This window comes from Pleurodeles waltl, chromosome 4_2 (genome assembly GCF_031143425.1).
Source record: "Pleurodeles waltl isolate 20211129_DDA chromosome 4_2, aPleWal1.hap1.20221129, whole genome shotgun sequence".
Lineage (NCBI taxonomy): Eukaryota > Metazoa > Chordata > Amphibia > Caudata > Salamandridae > Pleurodeles > Pleurodeles waltl.
This window is the reverse complement of record NC_090443.1, coordinates 794,814,862-794,838,880: the sequence shown is the minus strand read 5'-3', so window position 1 is coordinate 794,838,880 and position 24,019 is coordinate 794,814,862. Positions and strand designations below refer to the sequence as shown.

General features: G+C 41.3%; 1 protein-coding gene across 1 annotated transcript in view; it reads right to left on the bottom strand.

The window, feature by feature from the left end:
- The window catches only part of ANKRD13C (ankyrin repeat domain 13C), a 294,697-nt gene that overhangs the window by 237,869 nt on the left and 32,809 nt on the right, over positions 1 to 24,019 (bottom strand). The window contains exons 2-3 of the mRNA XM_069232446.1: positions 21,566 to 21,607; positions 15,190 to 15,294 (exon numbers count right to left, since the gene is read on the bottom strand). Of these exons, the coding sequence (XP_069088547.1) occupies positions 15,190 to 15,294; positions 21,566 to 21,607 (147 nt within the window). The remainder of the gene's footprint in view (positions 1 to 15,189; positions 15,295 to 21,565; positions 21,608 to 24,019) is intronic.

Below are 24,019 nucleotides of genomic sequence, written 5' to 3'. Positions count from 1 at the left end.
CCCAATCTCCCAGAATTCCATCCCACTGAAGGTTTGGTTTTTACCAGTAATACCATCACCACTCACAAACTACGCAATAGCGTACACAGCTCTAAACAAAATTTCAAAATGTGCATGCTCAGCTTGAAGACCAGCCTATCCTGCCAGTTTTCGGCGATGAAGGTGTTTTGCGTATTGCATCTGACATTTTTATGAGCAATCCAGTAGAATTTGATGATCTTTATTCAATGATAGGTGTTTTCCACATACCAAAAGTTGCATTGTGGTGTGCAAGAAGTTCTCAGTGGCTGTGGCATAGACCATGCACTTATTGAGGCTAAAATCTTTGGAAGCAAACTGTCCAGTCAGTATTGAGCGAAACTCATTATATTTGATTGTTACAAGGTAAGCTCATCATATTTGAAGCTATAGAAACATTGTGTTGGAATGCCTTCTGGACAAAGAATGACAAATTAGGTTTTGCATATCTTATCTCAGAAGTGAACAAGGCACAGGGTGCACTTCATTCAAAAGACATAATTGAAAGCCAGGCAATGTTCAATACAGTCAGTTAAAAAAAAATAATAAAAAAAAAATAAAAATAAAAAAATCAGAAAACCAAGTTTGAAGAGTCTTTCAAAGAATGTGAAGAAAAATCAGAACTTTGCAGGTACGGAGGAATTTTTTTAAACAGGATAGCTCTAGTAAGAAACTTGGAACATGCTGATCGGGAACGTGATTGGGAACCGCACTTGAATATTGTGGAGTCACTGATTACTGCATTTCGCAAATTTGACTGCAAAAGCTACCTGAGATACGGGTCTTGGTATTTGGAAAGAGTGAATAAGCTAAGTGTGGAAAAACCATACCTCTACAGAAAATTCATTCAAATACATTTTGTGGTGAAAGACAGAGTGAAGGTTCAATGCTGTGGCTCCAGATCTGAAACTGGAACAGAGGATCCAGAGACACAGAAAAGCTCCAAGGAAATTGTTGGTCGAACATGTAAAACTGAATATGTTGCTCAGTGGTAGCTATTTTAGCATGAAGTCCTTTCTATTTACAATGTTTTCAGAGAGATGACAAATTCAAAATTAATGGACCACCGTGAAACTGTTCCTTAACCCTTGTGGGAAAAAGAGGGGAATGTTTTAATGAACATGTTGACAGCCTTCTTCATTTCAAGCAGCAGCAAGAAAACCCCTTTGAAATGACTGAGCCTGTGCAACTACACAACTTTGTGACCAAACAATATGTGGATAACGATATAAAAACACATCTCCTAGATGTCCTGGAACATGGATCGAAACTATAAGCAGAACTGAAGCAGGAGAGATTGGTATTGAAAAAGAAAGAGTTGACTGACAGTCACTAAAGCTAAACTTCCATGCTTTAATTGCCATAGTATGAGTTCCTGTCAACTAGCCCCTACACAACAGGTTACAAAAAAAACACAATGTACGCAAGCACACAGAGAGATGGATGTAGCAAAAGAAAGGGATGAATTTATCAAAGACATTTTGTCACATGGTCTTCTTCCAAGAAACACATTTTTAATGGAGATGCTGCGAACAAACCAGTGAAGCTCAAACTCGTACAAAAGCTTTTAAAATAACTTTCACCTGAAGAATTTTAATTTTGAAAGGTTTCCTCACTGAAAATTGCTGTAGTTGTGGACTACATGTCACAATGGTGAATGTTCAAGTTTTCATCTGCGCAAAACTTTGGAGAGGTTGTCCAGACTGTGCTACAGATATCAAAGTCAGCTGCACATTGTCTATGACAGTTATCTTGAACTAACTCTCAAAGAATGTGAGAGAATCAGACATTGCTTACAAGTGGAACAATTGATCGTGTCTGCATCAAACATTTGACACCTATACCTATGCAACTTGATGAAGTCTGGTCATCAGCATCGAACAAGATAAACTTGGAAATTTTAACTCACCAAAACACTGCTGATGCTTCAGTGAACACTGAATTTCTAATTATTGCAAGTGGAATGATTATCAATGAGAAGGAGGTGCCTCCTGGGATATATTAAAAAGGCATGGGCCATATTGTTCAAGAACTTCACAGCAAATTGGAGGAAGCTTACCTTTGTGTTGTGCCACGCTGAGTGGGCTGTTGGAAATAGTTCCAATCAAGTCATTATACTGTCAAATGACACAGCTATCATTGTGCTACTTAGATTTGGTGCAATGCTCATAAGGCAAGGATTGTCAGAGTTATGGAACAGATGACAAAAGACACTTAATTCCTGCTTCATATTCTGTACAAGCAACTTGACCCAGAGATGCCCAGTGTTCTTATCAAGGCACATATTCTTACGGGTGATGGTACTATGAGCAAAATTGGAAGAAAGATCTGAGCTTTGACTGCTGAACCTGTGAATTTTCTAAAAGGATTTGCTGAGACAGAAGAAGAATGTGACTTTAAAGATGTTAAAAAATACCTTGTGCGTGTTTATAAAATGAGTCCTGACTGTCACACATTTGACGATCTTAGCTACAGTAAGTTCAATAGATCAATCCTGCTAAGTGACTTTCGACCAACGTCCTATTCTGTGCGTGGACACATTAAAAGAGCATTCTACATGATCAGAAGACGTGTAAAGTTTGGATCAGGCATATGTAGAGAATGATCAGTGTGAATTTGGTTGAGAAGATGTTGAAGGGGTGCTAAAACCTACAAACTGTCAAAAGCCTCTACCCACAGAACTTACGTGTATGCAAAACCTGTGCTACAAATAGACATCCCCGTCGATATGCCCTTCTCAAATGTTCAATATTCTGCAAATGCACAGCAAGTGATTGCCAAAACAAATTAGGTGAACTATGAAAATGTGTCTAAAACAGGAGTGATAACCATTTTTATCTTTATATTCAGATCATAAACATTATTTGGTGTATGCATAACAGGAACAAAACCCATTATTATTGGTTTCATTTCTATATATATGTCTCTTCTTCCTCTATTATAATAGCCATTTTGGAAAATGGCGGAAGGGTTGCGTCGAGAAGTTATTTTCTGCCTCTGTGGTACTACTTGACCCCTCAAAACCTTTGTTTTGACATCAAAATGAAGTATATAGGTCTCATGGTTCCTGAAATATTAAATCACAGCAACCATCTGCCATGTTAACAACAACAAAACAACAAAAAAAATCGGGCCAGATCAGCAATATCTATCCAAGCTAAATTACTTGTTTTCTTTAATGAACCAAAAATTCAAATCAAAAATTCAAATCTCTAGACAATTTAAAAAATTTTTTTTTTTTTTTTTAAATGGAGGTATATCAGGGGGCCAGGAATTAAACGTCGGACGCCTTGGAAGCCTCTCAATTCCAGTTACCCAAATTATAAACAAAGTATGTCTGAAAACCATTATCTAAACCCTAAGTGAAGGAAAAACTATTGGCCAGATGTATCAAAGGATTATGCATTCGCAAACGGTGCGAATCTGTAAATTCCACTGTTTGCGAATTCAAAATCACCTTTCAGGATTTATGAAAGAAGTGCAGTGCAATTTTAGGGAATCACAATTTTTAGCGATTCCCTAAAATTGTGACTTTGAATAGGGAATCGCAAATTGCGATTCCCTAAATAGGAAATCGCAAATAGGGAATTCCTATTTGCGATTTCCAAAGCACATGTATCATGCATTTCCTAAATGAGAACAGGGCATTTAGGGAATGCAATTACCACCAAATCCAATTTGGTGGTAACCATGTGCAATTTAAAAAATGGATTTAAAATGTTTTTTTTTTTTTTTTTTTTTTTTTTAAATGCCATGAAGCGCACACATGCCCCTAGGGCATAAATACACTTTACATGTGCACAATTTCTTTGGGTTGGGGGTGCATCAAAGGGGGCTCTAAGCCCCCAGCACCCATGAATTGGCATTACCTAAATTGCGAATTCCTAACTGGAATTCGCAAACTGGGAAATGCAAAACCATTTGCACCTATGGGTCTTCAGGCCCATAGGGATGAATGGAGTCCCAGTCCCTAATAGAGACTGCAAATTTGAAGAAATCGCTATTTGGAATTCGCTATATTCTTAGATCCCATTTAGCATTTCTCAACTAGTGGTTTCTTAAAATTCGCTATTTAAGAAATGCAAACCGGGACTTTGACACATCTGGCCCCATGTCTCTAATAAGCTAAGCAAACAGTGCTAATTTGACTTTGTACTGTTAAGGAATTCTAAGGCACACAGACTTCTTAATATGCAGGGCAGGGTGAGTTTGTTTTGGTGAAGTACCACCCTTTGTTTGAAGGATTATACTTTACACACTGTTCGTCCATGTATTTGGAAAAGACAGGGATGTTGGAGGAATTTATGGATTCAGAAAGAATACCCTTGACACAGAACAAGGATTACAGATAAACATCTTTTCTTTCTGTATCATGGCAGTAGAATAAAATACCAAGCTATTATATGCATAGCCACAGGGAGGGTTTCCAATGCAAAGACAAACACGCTGAAATAAATCTCCTAAACAGATACTCTGCTCAAGGTAGTCAAACCTACCAGAGTACCATTTCTAGGGTCAGAATCGGTGCAGCAATGCCTAGCGAAAGAATGGACAGATCTCCAAATTGCTGCTTTGCTGAGGTCTGCAACTTAACTTTTCGAATCATGGCAGTGGTAGCTGCTCCCCTCCTCCCTCCACCTGAGTAGAATATGTTCTAGGCCTATCCAGCCCATCTGCTAAACTTTTGATAACTTATGCAGAACTGTAAGAAATCAGGTTATTTAGTTGAGGGGGGGGAATAAGTGCCCACCTCAAGTAAAAAATACAATCCTTGTCATGGTGAATCCTTAAAGTCACTAATTTAACCTCTGCTCAACCCAACCCCCCCCCCCCCCCCCGGTAGATATGGCACAGAGCAGACAAGCTTAACTTCGAGGCAGTGTGTAAAGTATTTATGCAGTACTAAAACAGTAATAAAGCTGAAATTCAAAACAGTACAAATCCTGAAATGAACTAGAGAATAGATTACACTTTAATAAACAAAATGGCACCAAAATGAAAAAAATCCAATAAGGGTGACTGGAGTATTCATTTTAAAAGTATTAAACAAAAAAAAAAAAAAAGGGGCCAAGAATCACACGTGCCAGTGATATTCAAAGGTCGCCGTAGAACGGACCTAGGCGCAACTTGAAACTGCCTTGCGATGGAGTGCAGGTTAGACACACCAGAATGGTTTGGCATGGTCAAAGATTTTACCTACTGACTTAGTCCTTTACGTCCCAATCCCTCACAGGAGCACACTTCTAAAGCTCCTCAGGACCTAATGGTAGCCCTGAGAGAGTCATGGGAAAGGGCATGGAGATGCAAACAGGAGAGTCCATCCCAGGACCAATTGCTATTGGTCAGCTGGGCAGTTGCAGGAAAAGGCAGCTTGTGACTTGTTCAACAAGTTACTTACTTTTGGTAATGCCTTATTTGGTAGTGACTATCTAGCTCATAGGTTCTCACAAACATTTTTCCTGGGGCCACAAATGATGTTCTGAAGTGAGCCCGAGGGCCGCATTGATGCTATCAGGATGGGAGTGCAGCTTTAAGGGTGGGTAAAAAGTGCAGGAAACTTTATTTTCTTCTTTTTCTTTACTCCAGTTAGCTTGTAAATTAAAGCTTCCTCCTTTATTTAACCTAGTTCTAAGTGTTAGTGCCCTCTGAAGTAAACAGCAACCCAATGCTGCTTTAATCCGGTGGCCGCATGTGGAGGTTAGGAGGGCCGCAGGTGGCCCCAGAGCCGTACTTTGAGTTTCACTGATCTAGCCGCAGATTCTTTATCTTAGAATTATCCCCAGACGTCAGACTGGATCAGGGATTTTCTTTTGCGCAGTACCCCTGTGTTCCAGTAGGTGGTTCCATTCAGCTCCACATGGCATCAGCTTTCACACAGGAATCAACGTGCGCAGTGCCTATAAAGGCAGAAACCCAGTGCCCTGATAACAGTTTATTTTCACAACTTTCCACGCCAGGAGTGCAGAGCCACAAAGAACACTGATCACTGGAGTGGAAAACTAGGGCACTTCAAAGGAAAGCTCTGGCCCTAGAAATCCATTCGCAGAGCGGGAAGAATGGGTGGGTTGGTAAGGAATATGCAGCTAGACAGTCTCTACCAGATAAGGCATTACCTAATGCAAGTAACATGTGCATCTGACAGAGACTTCATGCTGCAGATTCCTTACCTTAGAATAAAAACCCAAGCAGTACCTCCCCAGAGGCAGGTCTGTGCAACTGTTTTACACTAAAAAGTTCTGCAGAACCAAACAAGCTAAGTGTGCATCCCGATGAACCAGACTGTCCAGGCTGTAATGTTTTGTGAACGTGTGCAAAAAGGCCCATGTTGCTGCCTGGCAGATGTCCAGGACCAGAACTCTACGTGCTAACGTAGTGGTCGCAGTCTTGGTTCTGGTGGAATGAGCACGCAAACCCTCAGAGGGTTTCTTCTTGGTCAATCAGATATTACTGCAGAGCATGATCCATTGGGAGATGGTCCATTTCTGCACAGCCTTTACTTTTTCGCTTCGACATACCTCATGAAGACTTAGTTGTCTACTAGGAACACTCTTGTGCGGTCAAGGTATTCAACATAACTCAAGACTGAAGTCGCTCCTCTTCCTTGGAAGGATGTGTCGAAGGTAAAAAATATACAAAAATGTGACGGGTGGAATGCTTGCATTAATCTCAGCCACTGGTAATCACTTGGGGCCACATCCCAATCAATCGTTATTTTACACACCCGGTCCCCTCAATTTGGACCTACCTATATGCAAATCAGTCTTGACCCTGCTCCAATCAGGAACCTTGATCTCCGCAGATAAGCTGCAACCACTGCCATCACCTTGGTGAACACCAGAAGGGTACTGGTAATGCAAAAAAAGGTGTATGGTGAACTGAAATTTCTTGTTTCAGGGCAGACAAGAATTGAGCAACTGTAAGCATTTTGAACTTCTACTTTTTGAGGAAGAAATTGAGAGGGTGCAGGTATAGGATAGGACAAAGTCCTCCATTTCTCCTGGGCACCAGAAATTAGCAGGAATAACAACCACACCCATACTTCTGGTATCGCCACCCTCTTTATAGGCCCCTTGGCAAAGAGAGCCAGCACTTCCTGGAGGTTCTAGGAAAGATGGTCCTCTGTCAGCCTGCTGCAAGCATGTGCCATGGGTGGAGGGAAGTTCACAAAGGGAAGGGAGTATCCTCTTTGGACAATCTGAAGAACTCAGCGGTGTGAAGTTACTGACCTCCAGTGGGGCAGGTTATTGTGTATCCTGCCTCCCACTGCGTGCCTATGATGGTAAGAGGGCAAACTAAAGGGGTCTGGATGTTTCAGCTGTCAGGTGATTTGGACTAGTCTGACCTCAGACTGCCTGACCCAGAGTGTCTGTAGGTACTGCATGCTTGGCCACGCAGAGGCTGGGAAACTTGCACACCATGGTGGCTGGGCAGGTAAAGACGTGGCTGGAAGCCCCTTCAGTGGGCGTGACAGGAGTGAAAGGCAGACTTGGGTTGGCGAGGGCCATGGAAAGACCTAAGGACCTGGTTGTAGCCCTGCTATCCTTAAAGCACTCCAGTGCTGAGTTTGCCTTGTCTACAAAGAGACGGGAACCATCAAAGGGCATGTCCGTAAGCTATGTTTGGAGAACCCTAGAAATGCAAGTTATTCTCAGGTAGACATGGCACTGTAAGATCACAGAAGACAAAACTGCACTGCTCAGTGAGTCGGTTGTGTCCAGCCCACATTGGATTGCAAACTTGGCTACCTCTTTCCCGTCTGTAGTAGCATGCCAAAGTATGGCCACGACCTCCCCTGAGACGATGGGCAGCATCTGCGCCATTGAATCCCACAGTGCATGGGAGTAATAGACCAAAAGACACGCTGTGTTCCGCAGAGCCAGGCCTCGAATGACAACGCTTCCTTGTCTTGTCAGATGACTTTGACAGACAGGGCAAAGTGAAGACCTCTACGAATTCTTACTTTTCTTTTTCTTGTGAGTCTTTCCCAAATAAGTCTGTGAGTGCGACGAGCATCTTGGGCTCCATGACCAATACTGGCACCTTCCTCTTGATCAGGATCAAGACTGCTGCAGCGCTGCACGTTAAGCTTGAGACTCAAGGCGTACGAAGCGGCAGTCAACACAGGTCTTAGAGTCATTATCATGCTCGAGGCACCAGAGGCAAACAAGATGCAGGTCAGACACCGACATCTGTCAGTAACAGACCTCCCCAAGGCTTGAGGCCAGCCTTTCTAGCTGACATTCTGCCACACCAGGAAAAGTTCTAAAAAAAATAAAAGACTTCAACACAAATTTGTAAAAGGTCATTGAAAAAATTACTGGGGGTAGCTCTCGCGATCTGCGCTGAAATGTGCAGGAAGAAAGGAACTAATGCACTGGAGTGGCACCGCTATAAGCACAGTGCATGCGCCTTCTGTCACGGACAACCACACAGAGCCCAACAATGGCACCTACTGGTGTACAGGGTTACTGCTCATGAAAAAATTCCACATCCAGTCTAATGCCTGGGGATAATTCTAAGGTAAGGAATCTGCAGCTAGAAGTCTCTATCAGATGTGTCCCTATAGCTTTTAACAGGAAGTTAACCCAAGAGGGAGAGCAGGTCCAGTATTGCAAGCTCTTCTCAGGTCTCAGACAGCAGGATAAGTCCTCATCTGAACTTCCACAGGTCTAGGCATGTTCTGAAATGGGTGCCTGAAGATGCCACATTTATGCATGGCACAAGCTAAGGGAGGGGGACAATGACACATGGGGAGGCCACGTTTACACCTCGCACAAGTTAATCAGTCAGAATTGCACCTGGGGATGCATAATCAATGGGTAAAGGCTACACTACACACCCCGAAACGGGTCCCAGGATGCTTGTTTCTGGTCCAGGGAGGACCTGGCCTGGCAGTTCGGGCTGGACTGTTCTTATGGGGAACAGGGTCAAGACGGATTTGCATATGGCTAAGTCCAAACTGGAATGGCATGGTGAGCAAAAATACTGATGGATTAAACCCAGATCTGTGACTGGGGGTGAATGTCTGATTTGGTCTACAGTCCGTCCATCAACTGTCCTTCTGCATTTTTCTTTTACATCTATCTCTAAAGTCAGATTTAGACTGTCGCTGTCCCCAGTGAAACTCAGAAACTGAGGTCTGGTAGACCAAAGCTCAGCAATCAGACAGTGGATACACACAAATTATTTTGCCATTCTATTTCCCTTACTGGAAGTGCCCAAGATTTGTATAAACCATAAGCCCTGATGAAGCTCATGGTGTACAAATGAAACGCATTGACTGTATTTTATGAAGACAATTAAATGAGCAATACATAATTGATTTCAAAATGTCTGGATCTTTATTGTTTTGGTCTGAGGAAGTAATTGATGTAGCTCTTAAGTAATTGATACCACGTCGTTGCCTCTCTGTTTTTTTGTATTAAGTGCCATCCTGTAAAATGTTTCCCTTTTGATCAACATGTAGTCGTCTCTCAGGTCCAGAATGGGGCAAAACTCACACCTAACTCCCCTTGTGAACCAGGAAATAGGAGTACAATTCATTTTGCTTTTCTAGTGTGAGGACTGCCTTAATAAAACTTTAGGAAAAACATTTTTACTTCTTGAACTGGATAATTTAGGTGCAATGGGTTGAATGATTTCAGAGGTATAGAAGGAGGGAAAGAATGGAACGTGATTTTGTAACCAGACTGCACAATATTCAGCATCCAAACATCTAAAGTGATGCTCTGCCAGGCAGGAAAATGGTTGGACATGTCCCTCTACAGGGCACAGAAAGAGACAGCAATCCGTTGCCTTACAGACGGCGTTTCCCTACAGCTGTGAAAGGCTATTTCACTCTTGTACGTTTAGGCTTATAAAAAACTGCTCCCACTGTGGTTGCTTTTGTCTTTGAAGCTGCAGCTTTTGTTACCTTTTCCAAAAAGAAAAAAAATAGTTATGCTAAACTTTACCATGTCTTTTGAACTGAACTCTAGGAGACTCTTTACTCTTTTCTTATTTCCAGAGCCACATATTTTATTTTTCTGCTTGGTTTATTACACTGAAGTTCCCTGTGTGGCCAAAAGAGGGAGGAACTGAAATAGGGTCCAATAATAGTTGTTGCTGCTTTTTAGAGTCAAACAAAGTCATAACCATAAAGAACATCTCATGTTAAGTATATGTCACATATCAAGAACAGTCACACTAACCAAATCTTATACCGTGCTAATGGTCGGATCCGAAACCAGCATCGCTTCTTTTAGTATGTCAGAATTGCTTTTACCATATTCCATCCAATGCTGGTCAGGGAAGCTTTCCAATGAGTTCCACAGCTCAGATAAGTAATGGCCCAAATAAGGCTGTAGAACTAGCAACCTTTAAGGCAGAAGCTGATGTTGTGCAGATTTTCCCTCCCACTGCATCAATCGTCTTGCTTTCTTTTCCAGAGGAGTAGTAGAGGTAGAGCTGGATGCAGTGCAACTCTCTTAGGTACAGAAGTGGCCATGGGGGTCAGGTGGAGGAATCTCTTTCAGGAAAACTGGATCTAAATCAGGATGTCTGCATTTGTTTTCCTTCCATCTAGCCACAGGTATCACTGAGAATTGAGTGAAAGAAGGTTGCAGGTAAGTGTTCTTTTTAACATGGTTACCCCTACTTTTTGCTCACTGGTACTGAGTTTTTTTTTTTCAACTTTGGTTCACTGGGTCACTGCTAAACAGGTCCCCGGTAAAAGTGCTGTTTCCCAAAAACCAGGTAACAATGTGGACATTTGGCACACTCCTTTTAAGACTTTAAGTGGTACCATGGGTATCTAAGGCATGAGTAGGACAAGGGCTGTAGCACTTATTGTGCCACCCGCAGGGACACCCCTAAAAACAAGTCAAACAAAGCTGCCACTGCAATCTGTGTGTCCTGGTACGAGCCAGCCGAAAACACCACATGGCACCAGCACTGCATCTAAATATATGCAAGTGACCCCTACAGCAGGCCCTGGAGCCCAAAGGCAGGGTTCATTATATTTGATGAGTAGTCCTATCTGCATGAGCAGATAGGACCCTGTGATGCCAGCCCCTTTGCTGAGCAAGTGAACAGGGAAGCCATCTTAAGATTTGTGCTGTACACTCATCATCACAAGTGACCCACTCACATGTCTTCACTGAACTCTACGGTGTTTGGTATCAAACACCTATTCTGAATAAATCCAGGCTGATGTAAGCTTCAGATGTATTATGACATGCACCCAGAGGGCACGTAAGAGATGACTCCTGAACCCCACTAGTCACTGAGTGTGTTGGCTGACTGGTCTTGACCATACTGCCACCAGAAACAGGTTTCTGACCCCCTGGAGGTGAGGGCACATGCTCTCAGAGGTCGGAAACAAAGCCTGCTTTGGAGAGGGGTGTTGTCACCTACTCTAGCAGGACGGCTAGCAGATATGCATTCCAAGGCCAGAAGCTTCAAAGGCCCTGCCGCCTTTGGTATGCAAACCCTCTGCTCCCCCATCCCTTGGTGTAGCCAGCCTCTGCCAGGAGGCCCATTTGGCACCAGGACAGGTGGGAAAATTAGTCAGACGGCATACACTACCTTTAGGCCAGCCACACGCCTATGGTGAGCTACCCGAAGTGGACACTTGAGGAAGGATTCGACCATCCTGTTTTTGGTTAAAACTAGGCCTTATGGGATAGGGATATGCCCACTCCCCACAGCAAGTGGTCATATAGGGGGTGTAGGCACCCCCAGGGCAACGAGCTCAATGAGTATTTAGGTGGCCCCCTAACTCCACAAGAACAGATTTTAAAGAAGACGGACCCAAAGAGCCGCGAAAAGCAAGAACTGAGGAGCAACAACTGACTTGGCCCGAACCTCACCAGCCTCCCTGCTGTCTTCAAAAATTGCTCCAAAGACAACTCATCCTGCAGCTATTCTGCCTCCAAAAGCCTGGAAGGACACCCAGCACTTTGAGAAGTAACCAGGTTCTCCCGTGGAGTAGCGGCGCTGCTTCCCTGCATCCTGCAGGCACCAAAGACGACTCACAAGGAGCCCGGACCACCAAACCCAACATCGGACAGCACCACTGCACCTGTGCTCCCTAACCCGAGCTGAAGTGGGCCAACATTGCCAGTGTGGTCCCCAGACAGTCCAGAGCCGAAGTCCACCTTGGGTTTGCCAACAGTGAACTTCCCACAGTCTGCGGCCTTTTTGTGCAGGCCTCCTCTATTGCGACTGCTTCCTGTGATGAAAACTTGACACCACAGAACACCTCTGCACCTGGCCACAGTGACCCAATGAGTAGAGGACCAAAGGTCCCCCTAAATCCCTGAGCATTGCGAGAGCTGAGCGCCCCTCATCCAGAGGTGACCTGTTGGTGCTGCCGTAGACCTTGCCCTGTCTGTCGCAGCCAAGCACCCATATGCAATATATGTGTTTCTCCATAGGATTGCATTACCGCTTTAGAGACATTTATGGCATGCTGCCTGTTTTCTTCAAAAGTGCATCAGTATTTATTCTTGTCACAGCATTCTGGTGTTGAAACCTAATATGAACAAAAGTAATAAAAATTCCAACAAATGGTCTTAAGTTCCTTCTTGAGCGTGTGTCTCATTTATTGCCGCTGCAAGTTTAACAAATGCTTAGCACTACCCTCAGACAAGCCTAACTACTCACCCACACTACCACAAATAAGAGCTTTTGGGATTGTCACTTTTAAACCTGTAAACCAATAAGGGTAGCCTGGACAACCTGCATAGTGTCCACTTACATTTGGTACATTACACAGATAGCTTCCTACAAATGTGTGCACAGTTGACTTGGCATTAAACCTATCATAGATCTAGCCTGTGGTTTAGGATGTAGAGTTTCACTGATGATAGAAGTTTCATAGACTGGAGTAGATGTTTCTATGATACGATTTTCCTTGCAGCTCTCTTGTTGACCTCACAGGGGATACAATGTCTACTGATACAATTCAGTGAGAAGGTGATTCTGGAGATATGACAGAAAGAGTGCTCATGACTGATGAAGAAGAGGAAGGTCTTCTAGAAGGAGTAAGTGACTTGGGTCACTGGGATGACAGATTATTCTTCCCTAGAATGATGAGTGGAAATCCTTCCTTTTTCTCACTAACTCATTGTCTGAAAAATGTATGTGATGGTAAGATCTTTTCCTTATCGTCCCCTTGTACCATCTCCATGGAGTACAACTCGGGGTCAATGGGTTGGTGAAATTTTAGTTACGACAAGCGATGGAGCCAAAGGTGGTTGCATGGTCAAAGTGGGTGAAACCTCATGGCCTCCACTATGAGATTTGTCCTTTGCCACTTGGTGGGTGGGAGCTGTTCTGTAGAGGGTTGCAGCACCAGAGAAGGACATACCTCCAAGTTCTGATGGTCTCACTAAAGGTCAGCATGTGGCCTCTTGGAGTTATCTAGTGGAAGCTTCTGTAGACTCGCATGCCTACTCCGTCAGCAGGCCTCAAAAGTGACAGTGACAAAAAAGAGGAACCAGATGTCAGAGTAGAAGTTCCTGACACATTTGCCAACAAATGCCTGGACATAGACTGAGTCAGCGACAAATGCCTTGATGTTCAACAGGAGAACGAACGCTGGCGACTCCAGGAACCACATGAGGGTCTGATAGCGGTTCAGACCTGGTGGTTACAAGGGCAGCATAAGAAGGGACAACTATCTTGCCTCTCTGGAGCAAATTGATCATTAGGCTGTATGGCCTACATTCACCCTAATACAAACTTTCACTCGGTTCTTGAGGCACTTGTGCCATCTCTTGTGGGGCATCTCTAGCTATATTTCAAGCTGGTGTAGGAATCCAGAAGGCAGATGATTTACATGCTGTGTTTATCTTTCCAGGACTTCTTTCTCCACAGGGAGGGCATTTATCATAAGAGAGCTGTCATGGTGGCTTCAGACATAAAGGTGAGAACACCTCAGGTAAGTAAGACTCACTTCAGAAAAATGAAGAGGATGCTACAAAACTTGAGTGAAGGAGAAAAAGAATAATTTTTTCAGCCAAAATAAGCCTTAAAAGGCATCAGCGTTTGTGAATCCACTACACTTGAGCTGGAAAAACCAAGTGGTTCAAAGACCCTGTACTCCAGAATGGGAATTCCTTAGAGGTGCAGTGTCAAATTAACATGGACAGCCTTTTAGAGGTTCCATTTTACTTTTACTTAGGGTTTTTTTTAAAAAGGGTTTAATTTAGTGTTTTTTGTTTTGTTTTTGAATTTGGCTAACTGGAGTTTTTCAAACAAAAAAAATATATGTTGATAATGTTGCTTCACATGAGAATTTTGTTAGTTTTAAATAATTTGAAAAACGGCATTCTGGGTATCCAAGAGAAGTGTAGGTAAAAGCTCCCATAAACTATTTTTAGACTGGGACTAAGTAGCACATTTTATTCTTCTACCATGTTCTTCACCTGAGCCACATTCTCTCTCTGACTCTAGATATTTTTGGCAAAAAGGAATCTATGTAATAGCACCACTGTTGGCTTATCATTCGATAAAGAAAGCTATTCAGATCATTCTCAGAGAATGAGCACTTCACAATCAGTAAGGGCATGGTGTTTAGGGGGAGAAAAATGCACAAAATAATCTTCAAGAAAATGACAAAAAGTCGATTTGCGAACTACCACTCAACTGCCAAAGTAGTGCCTTTTAGGTTTGGAAGGTCAGTCTGGCTGACTAAAAATTAGATTATGATATGATAAGGTAAATGTTTCCAGGACACCAAATATAAGTCAGTGAATGATGAATTCCCATTATGGGAAAAGTGCACAGTTCTAACTTGTGATGAAAATATATTTGTGCTCCCGCAGTGACACAGTTGAAACTTACTGATCTGCTATATAACTTTCAGATCCGAACAATTTTTTCAAACAAAAACTATGGTTTGAATGGTTTATGGCAATTATTACACAATTAGACATTAAACAACAAAAGCACAGCACAGACTGATGCACACTAGCGAATGGTGGGAAATTTAAACAATGCTGAATAAAAATACTTCACTGAAATCAGTCTGACATCTAATCACTAAATCACAAAGAAATGGTTGTCTATTTGTGTCTGAGAGATGAGTGAACTTGAAAATATGATTTTTAATCACCAATCCCACGTAACCATCCTGGACATGCTTACAATAATAAAACAAATCTACATTAAGTTTGTGAGTCTTACTCATTTGCCGATCTCCAAAGCTGATGGCTTCAGCGAGAGGACTCCAACCCTGAGCATTTTTCACCTTGACAGGAGCATTGTGAGCCAAAAGTAAATGGGCACACTCTGTAAAAGAAAAGGTTTACAGCTTTGAGGGGGTTTGATCATGCATGTACTGAATGTGAAAAAAATAATAAGAAATCTATCCAGACAGAATCCCAATGAATCAGCCTTCCTTCCATTAAAAAATAAATAAATAAGACAGCACATGGTTACGTAGGAACGCATTAGACTGTCTGCAAATCATAACCCATAAGTAACCTGTTGAGCAACCTTAACGCATTTGCTTGAAAGTGCAGTGACATGCATGAATTGAGTTACACCATCACCCACCAACATGATACTGGTGTGGTTTTGAGACAAACTGTAGAAAGGGGTGATTGCTTATGATGCATGTCCAGGATGTAATGCTGGAATTCACTTTTTACTTCATCAAAGAGCTGTCTACCAGAGCCTTTTCCAGTCAAGAACTCTTACCTTCAATCTCTTTCACAGTGTTTGAGAAGTAAATACCTCTTACATCTAGTATTGGCTGTTTGGTGCACCTAGGGAGTGCTTCCACTTGAATGCATGACAGACTAGTTTACAAATCAAACTACACTAATTGACACATTTATTTTATTACACAAGCATTTACTTCAGACTTTGATTTCATTCATTACCGCTACACTCCCAACCAATACTACCACACTACTAGCCCATTATCACCATCTGACCACCTCAAAACTATTACACTACCCACCCACTTTCCAGTGTGCCTCCCCTAGACACCACACAATCACCTCACCAATGCCCAACCATCTAATAAGGACAATCCCAGCAGTAACTACCACCAAACACCCTGACACATATAGATACTGCATAGCCATCCCCATGATTACACTGCCATATAAAAGTAAATAGGTACTAACTATCACCAACACATTAACACACCCCGGCAAAACAAACACTGCCACCTAGCCTCATTATTAATTCATCACAGAACCACATGACCCTCACACGACAACCTGCCCCTTTCAAGCCACCGATTTATCACTGCATGCAACCATACTACTAAACATGTCAATACAACCATTACAGTTACAAAGTGTCACAAAGCAACATTCTAGGCACAACTCCCCCGCATAGAAGCACTCTACAAACCCAATAACATGCTTGGCGTTCACCACCACAAAACACCTCAAAGTAAAGAGCGTTTACGTAAATGACATACTGGGTTTTTTGGCTCTTTAATTACTGATCTGAGATGGTCCTGTAACTAAAAAGAAAATATAACATGTCAAAGCATTTATTTTTAAGTGGGTGAGGAGTGGAAACTACATCGGGGAGGGTGAGTGAAACTGTTAAGCAATAGCAACAAAGGGGGCTCTGAAACAACATGGAAGGGAATGTAAAAGTAGGAGCAAGCGGGGAGCATAAGCAACACAGGCACTGGGAAAAGCAACACAGAGGGGGTGAGGGTGGAATTAATGGGGAGGCGAGTGCAAGAGGGAAGGAGCAAGGAGAAGCAGTCAGGCAACAGAAAGCAAAACGGAGTGCAGGGAGAGAGCTGTACACAGGAGATAAGACTTGAAAACACACACTATAATGAAGTGCTTCACACAAAAAGTACTGCTTGAAAAGCAGGAACTGGAAGCAGAGATGGTGCATAATAAAAGCTGCAATGCACCAAAGAACAGACAAAACACAAGACTGACAAGCTGGGACATGAATAAAAAACAGGCAAAATGTAAATGACAAGAAAGCAAAACAACAGTAAGCAATGGGAGGGCTCCAAGCCTCTATGTTCTTGGTAAGCCACAATATACCTTGCAACAGACAGTACAGGGGATACCTAGTAGGCTCGACCTATAAAGTGGAACACAATGGCCTGAAACGGTTTTCAACTTTACTTCTTTAAAGCTTTCTTTCGAGCACTACCTCACCAACGTAGTTAATCAGACTGTACGTTTTTCCAGAACTGCTCTATATAATCCTTTCTCTTTTTAGTATATGTTGCGAAGACGAATCTTCATGCAGGAAAGTAGGAAATAAACTATATTTTTTTATTAAACATCAGATCTAGTAAGGAGTGGTGTCAGTAAGAAGCGGGCCAGGACCAAGTCATCAACTGCCACCGGTTCCTGCCAACCTCCACCTCGATTCCTCCCCCAACATTCGCCCTTCCAAAATTCTTATTACAACATTCCAAATCCCACACATCTTCCCCAACCATTAAGAGAAAATAACATAATCTAAAATCTAAACTAAGCGTATACGTTTTTTTTACTACAACTAAAGAAAACCTACATGAATTCCCTACAAAGATAATGTAAAGAACAAAATTTATAATTTTAATAGATGTCCGTCAAAGTGTGCAGGCAACTTCCTCACTCTTGTGCTCTGCCTTACTGATTCATAGTTATTCACACTATTTCCACCTCTGTACACAATACCATCACCACTGTTACCATTCCCATTTCTGCTTGGTAAGTCCTACTAACAACACGGTCACCCAACATGTATTTGGTATTTTCACGTATGTCATCACAAGCCGCATCGCTTATGGTCCCTCCATTCTCTTTAGGCCAGCACATGCTCACTTGATGCAAAATCCACACTGCCATCTTCCAATTTCACGACTGACAATTCTCAAGACCAAGCTGCAGCACCTTTCTCAACAATCTAGGTCTTCTTACTTGCACATACTGCCCAGCTTCCACCTCGGTTTGTTACCACCACAACACAATTTGGTACGTTCCTGGCTATTCTCCACATGCTCCCTCATTTCTTGATCTTGTTCCGTCCCACTTAATTTCTCATTCTTTTTTCAACCACCATGGCACCAGTTTGGTGGATGGTTTCCTCCCTCTCAACAATTCAAATGGCTTATTGCCTGTTACCAAATGAGGCGTTACCCTGTATAACAATCTTTCCTGAAGCATTTTTTCCCCACGGTAAACCTGACTTAATAGGCAAATGAATAGTTTCTTTTACCACACTATTAAATTGTTCTACCAGACCATTATTCTCTGGGAAGTACGAACATGTTTAAGACCTGCATTTTTTTACAAACCATTGTGTTTTGTTAGATACAAGTTGCACTCCATTATCCGAAACCAGTACTTAAGGGATACATTCCAGTGCCAAAACATATTCTAAAAACTCGATCCCTAAATCAGTGGCAATATTAATCATCATCCTCACTTCTGGCCGTTTTGCATAGTAATCATTTAGAACTATAGCAAAATTGTCCTTAGAAAATAAGGTGAAGAAAGGCCCGATAAAACCAATGGCTAATTTGTGCCCTGGACCATCAGGTAATTCCACCATGGTCTAAGATATATTCAAAGGTTTAACTACTTTATCACACATACTGCATTACTGCATGCTTTACAATATCTCACCCAACAATCCACCATGCCATCCAATCCGGGCCACCAAAAATTCTCTTTAATTTTCCATTTTAGTAATTGACATACCTCTAAGTCCTTCATGCCCTAATTTAATGACAACTTCCACCCCCCCCCACCACAGTGGAACAATTTTATCACCTCTTAAAATTATCTCCCCACACACAACCAATTCATCTTTGACTTTCTAGAATGAAGAACACTCACCTCTTAGTTGACTTTCCCTAGGCCAACCCTTCAAAAATATACCCATTCACCATCTCCAAAGTAATGTCTTTTTCCATTTCTTGCATCCACGTTTTTTCAGTTAATTCATTCTCACCCATTTTTCCACTTTCTACCATGTCCTCATATGTGAACTCTACCTTACATTCTTCTTCAGCCAATTCACTTCCATCCACACAATCACTTAGTAATCTCGACAGACCATATGTGAGCCTGTTTTTTTCCAGGTTCATAATGAATGTCATGAAGCAACATTTGTAGCTCTGATGTCAATTATGCCAACCCAGGTGTCAAATTCTTACCACCCCGCTCCCGTTTCCGAATATTCACTAAGGGCTTATTGTCCATGCATATTTTGGATTCTGTCCCTCACACATACTTTCTCAATAGTTCTGCAGCCCATGCCGCGGCAAGCAATTCCTTTTCTATGATGAGTAGTTCTGTTTGTGTTATTATACATGCTGCAATACATTTATCTTCTTTAATTCTTTAATTGAACAGCTCCAATTCCATCACGACTCTCTTCTACAGACATCACACATTCAGCCCCCAACACAAAAGATTTTAAACATGGTGCCATTCATATCTCCTTTCTAATTTACTTGAAGTACTCTGATTGATCTTGTGAACAATGGAACTTAAAAATCTTTTTTTAATAATACACGTAGTAGTTCTACTTTGGATGCATAATCTTCCACCAAACTCGAGAAAACTTCTGCAAGTCCTAAAAAAGGCATTAGTTGTTCCTTCCTCTCTGGTTTCGGAGCTTTAACAGCATCAACACAGCTGACCATAGAACAAATTCCTTCCATGGAAATTACATGTCCCAAATACTCCACTTTCTCAAAAATACATTTCTCATTTTTTACAGTTAACCCACTTTTTTTTTTTTTAAGTGCCAACAAGACAGAATGCAATGTAGCATCATGCGTTTTCTTTACCCAAACTTAAAATGTCATCTTGAAATAGTTTTGTACCATGTATGCACATTTCCCACTGGAAAACCGGAGTTGCAGTTGGCAGTCCGAATGGCATTCTTCGGTATTGATAAAGACCTTCTTTATATAAGCCTTACAATTCTTAGACTACTCTTCTAACTCAATTTGATGGAATGCATCTGTGAGGTCTATTGTTGAAAATATTGCTGTATCACCTATTGAGGTCAACTCTTGCAAATTAGGCAACAGAGGAGTATCTACCCAAATCACCCCATTCAAACATCTCAAGTCCATGCAAAGTCTCAAATCCCCATTTCATTTAAGAGATATCATGACTGGCTATACCGAATCAGAACACTCCACTGGTTCAATGATTTGTTTTTCACGTAACTCCTGTAGTATTTCCTTCAACTTCCATCTGTAGTTTATAGGTACATTTCTTAATTTTTGTCTAAAGGTACCACCTTCTCACATAACACAATTTTGTGCTTATATCCATGCATTCTTCCCAGTTGGTCACTAAACACACTGGGGTACTTTTCCTAATTGTTGTACTCAATATTATCTTGACCACATTAATTCACCTTCTGAATAGAATACACTGGGGGATTGATACATGGATCAATTTATATCAAGTTCCACTATATGTGGCCACCTGAGAATCATGGCCCCTTTATCTGCAACACACATCTTCCCCTGACACTTCCTGGATTCAAACTCAATATCAGCCCACATAAACCCTTGCAAGGGAATTGTGTGACCAGAATAACTACCAGAATTGACATCAGGATCATGTAATTTTTTTCCTGTCCATTACCTATCAAATATATTTTTTCCTATAATAGTGTACCATGGGCAGGAATCTGCCATAGTCGACCTGTACACCATCTATGTTTGTATAACAGCTTGGTAATTTCAAAGTCTTCACAATCCATGATGTTTGTTCATTTTGTATACAATTATCGTGCACACTTTATACTAATTCCTGCACATTTTCTTCTTCCTCTATCACATTATACACAATTTGATTGACTTTCTTTGTTGTAGTTTTGCACATCCTATTGAAAGTACCTTTTTTTCTTACATGTGTGACACACTTTATTTAATGCTGGGCATATCTTGGAATTTGTCAAATGGTTACTTGATCTGCACCAAAAACAAACTAAACCTTTACTATTTGCAACATTGGATACAAGCCCACCATCATTAGTTCTAATCTCAACAAGTATTTTTTTGTTCTTAACAGCCTTTCCTCCCATCACTGCACTAACCCGAGCATTATTGGTCCCCTCATGGCTTAGGGTTTGTATGCACTTCTCCAAAACCTCAAGACTTCTAGCAACATCAATAGCAGCTTTATCCCACCCTCATCGCCATTGTTGCAAAGACGAGTCGTCATGCAGGTAAGTAGGAAATAAACTATATTTTTATTTACTAACATCAAATCAAGTAAATAACGGAGTGAATCAGAAGTGGGGCAGGATCATCTCATCAACCGGCTCCTGCCAACCGCCACTTGAATTCTCCCCAAACATTCTCTCTTCCAACATTCTTATTAACAACATTCCAAATTCCACAGTATACAACTGCTTTTAACCTATGTGTAAAATCGAATGGTACTTTATATATATAAAAAAATAAGGTGGATATCGAGTCACAGTTAAAGAAGGGTTATGAAGATAAGTACTGAAAATATGAGAACATGTTACGTTATTCATATTTACATAGAACGCGGGGGAAATCTTTCAATAAGTAAAACAACTGACGTAAATAACTACTTGCCTTTGTTGCCTAACGTCACCGCAAGATGTAATGGGGTGTTTCCTAAAAGAAAAATAGAATAATTAAACTTCTTGTGTCACAATATACTTTTATCCTCTCTTAGTCTTTCACTTCTCAAAAATACATGCTATCATTTGATCAAAAAAGTTATAACAAACATAATAAATATTAGTTTAAAGTTGGAAAACGTTCAAGATTCATACATTACCATTCTCCGACATGCAAGGTCTGTTAAAGGTAGCATCATTGAAAGTGTTACCCATGGATATGTAATCTAAATTAATAATTACAATAACAAACACTGATAAAGAAATTAGGTTTCACTTTTAAAAAGTATGTCAGCGATGCTTTATTTTGGGTGGACAAACATTTAACATCAAGCACCATTGCTGTTGGCAGCATTCACTCTAAATCCAACACATCTGTAAGACCCGTGGGTAAGTTTAATTTTCATAAAGTTTTATTTTATGAGGTCGAGCTATTTTTAGATTCCACTTGATCCGTCTGGCAGTGGACAAAGAACAGGTGTTCTGTGAAACTGAATTAGCAATTAAGATGCCTTGAAATCTTATTCTTGTCACCTTTGCTCTATGTTCAGAGACAGAGGTCAAACGTCAGTTTGTCTTATTGCAATAGAAATACTTTTCCTTGTGACTGCAGAGTTCCAGGATTTTGTAAGGTGAACTGTCTGACTTAAGTGAAAGGCTTTTGGCATCAGCTTTTTCCCAAACACACAACATTTATATAACTAAGTCAACTTTACAAACATTTCAAAATATATTTCAGTAGCTGTTTAAGACCATTTTTTGTACTTCTGTATGATGAAAAAAATATTTTAATAGGATGAAAAAAAAGTCAGAACACTTTACTTGGTGATGTGCAAATGATAAATGTTTTCTGAAACCTAATTTTCACAGATTAGCGTTAATACATTTTTATACGTTTAGCAGTAAGGCTGGAAGTTAGTGGAAAGGTTTTTGGACATTTCTTGGAAATGTAGTGTCTGTAAATGAATATGCGCTACCACGTCATGCTTTAGTAATATATTTATTACAAGTGAGTGTTTAAACAATCTGAGAACCACTCCTGCCCTGATGGCAAAGCTATTAGTACACTAAGAGGCAAGTCACGCATGGTTCATGTGTACCCTATATGTGTGCTAGATTTATTATACATGGAGCAAACGTTTAGTGTATTCAATCACACAAAAGGAGTTTTTTTACAGCAGAAATGCTTAACTCACATATTTGAGGGTGCACTCATATGTGAGGATGAAAAAAAGGTGACTGCAAAATACAATATTTGCCTAGTACCACACAATTTGAGACCCATTTCTGGGTCAAGTACATTACAGTGAGGTTGAGTAGATTATTCAAGCTACTCCACCTGCAGGTCTAGTAACATTTTTATGATTTTTTGATGCCTGCAAATGGTTGATCCAATTTAAACTATCCATAAAACCGATCTGGCCTGCCCACACAAGCATTTATGTAATAAGTGGTTATTTTTCTGACTTCATATAGCTCTTCGTACCACCTACGAGGTGGCAAGGCACAATAACTGACAGGCCTTAAGGTTGGAATAGTGCTGAATTGCAGCGTGATCTGTATGGGAAGCACTTGGATGTTGTGCTTTGATATGATGACCAGAGAAGTGCTCCTACTCTGACATCAGTCACAGCGCTTAATAGGATAGCAGAAGCAAGGGATACTACGCGTGCTTTAATTATTATCGTCTTTGGTTGGGAGGGTGTGGTTGAGGAGTACAGCATATGTGGAAGTTCTTTGGTGCGTGATGAGTAATGGATGTACATTGAGTAAGAGGAATCTTGTATCTACAATTATACGTCGAATGACCTAGATGCACAGATGGTCTTGTGCATCATCCAGGCGAGGGAACGGTTCTGCTTCATAGATGGGTGTGATTTATAAAGCAGAAAATGCACTGGCTACATGCAATCTGTAAATATGCTCTAAAGAATCTACTCAGGAGTAACAGTACATTCATGTGGTGGCATCTCTGATTGCAAGCACACATTCTATAATCCCTATAGAGACTGGGTGGACTGAGCACATCAGGTACCCAAGTACCATAGTCAGACGTAAGTGTGTAAGCAGTAGGCAGGGGCGTGGAACTTAATAAAATATTTACTTGTCCATGGGACAGGTTGCTTCTTAAATCTACTTGTCCAGTAAAAAAAATCTACTTGTCCCTTTGGTGCCAAGTAGTGCGTCGACAAGCTCATTATGTCTCTGGTAATAGCCTCTCTGTTTATGCCAGGGCTACTACTATACTAGGGCTTCAATACTTGCAATTTCGATCCGTACTATAGCAATTTTCTTATTTTGCCACCTTTTCATAGATCTACATATTGGGGCTGAAGGAAGCAGTAAGCAATAGTTCCAGGGCTGGAATGCCTTAGAGCAGTGGTTCCCAACCGGTGGGCCGGGGACC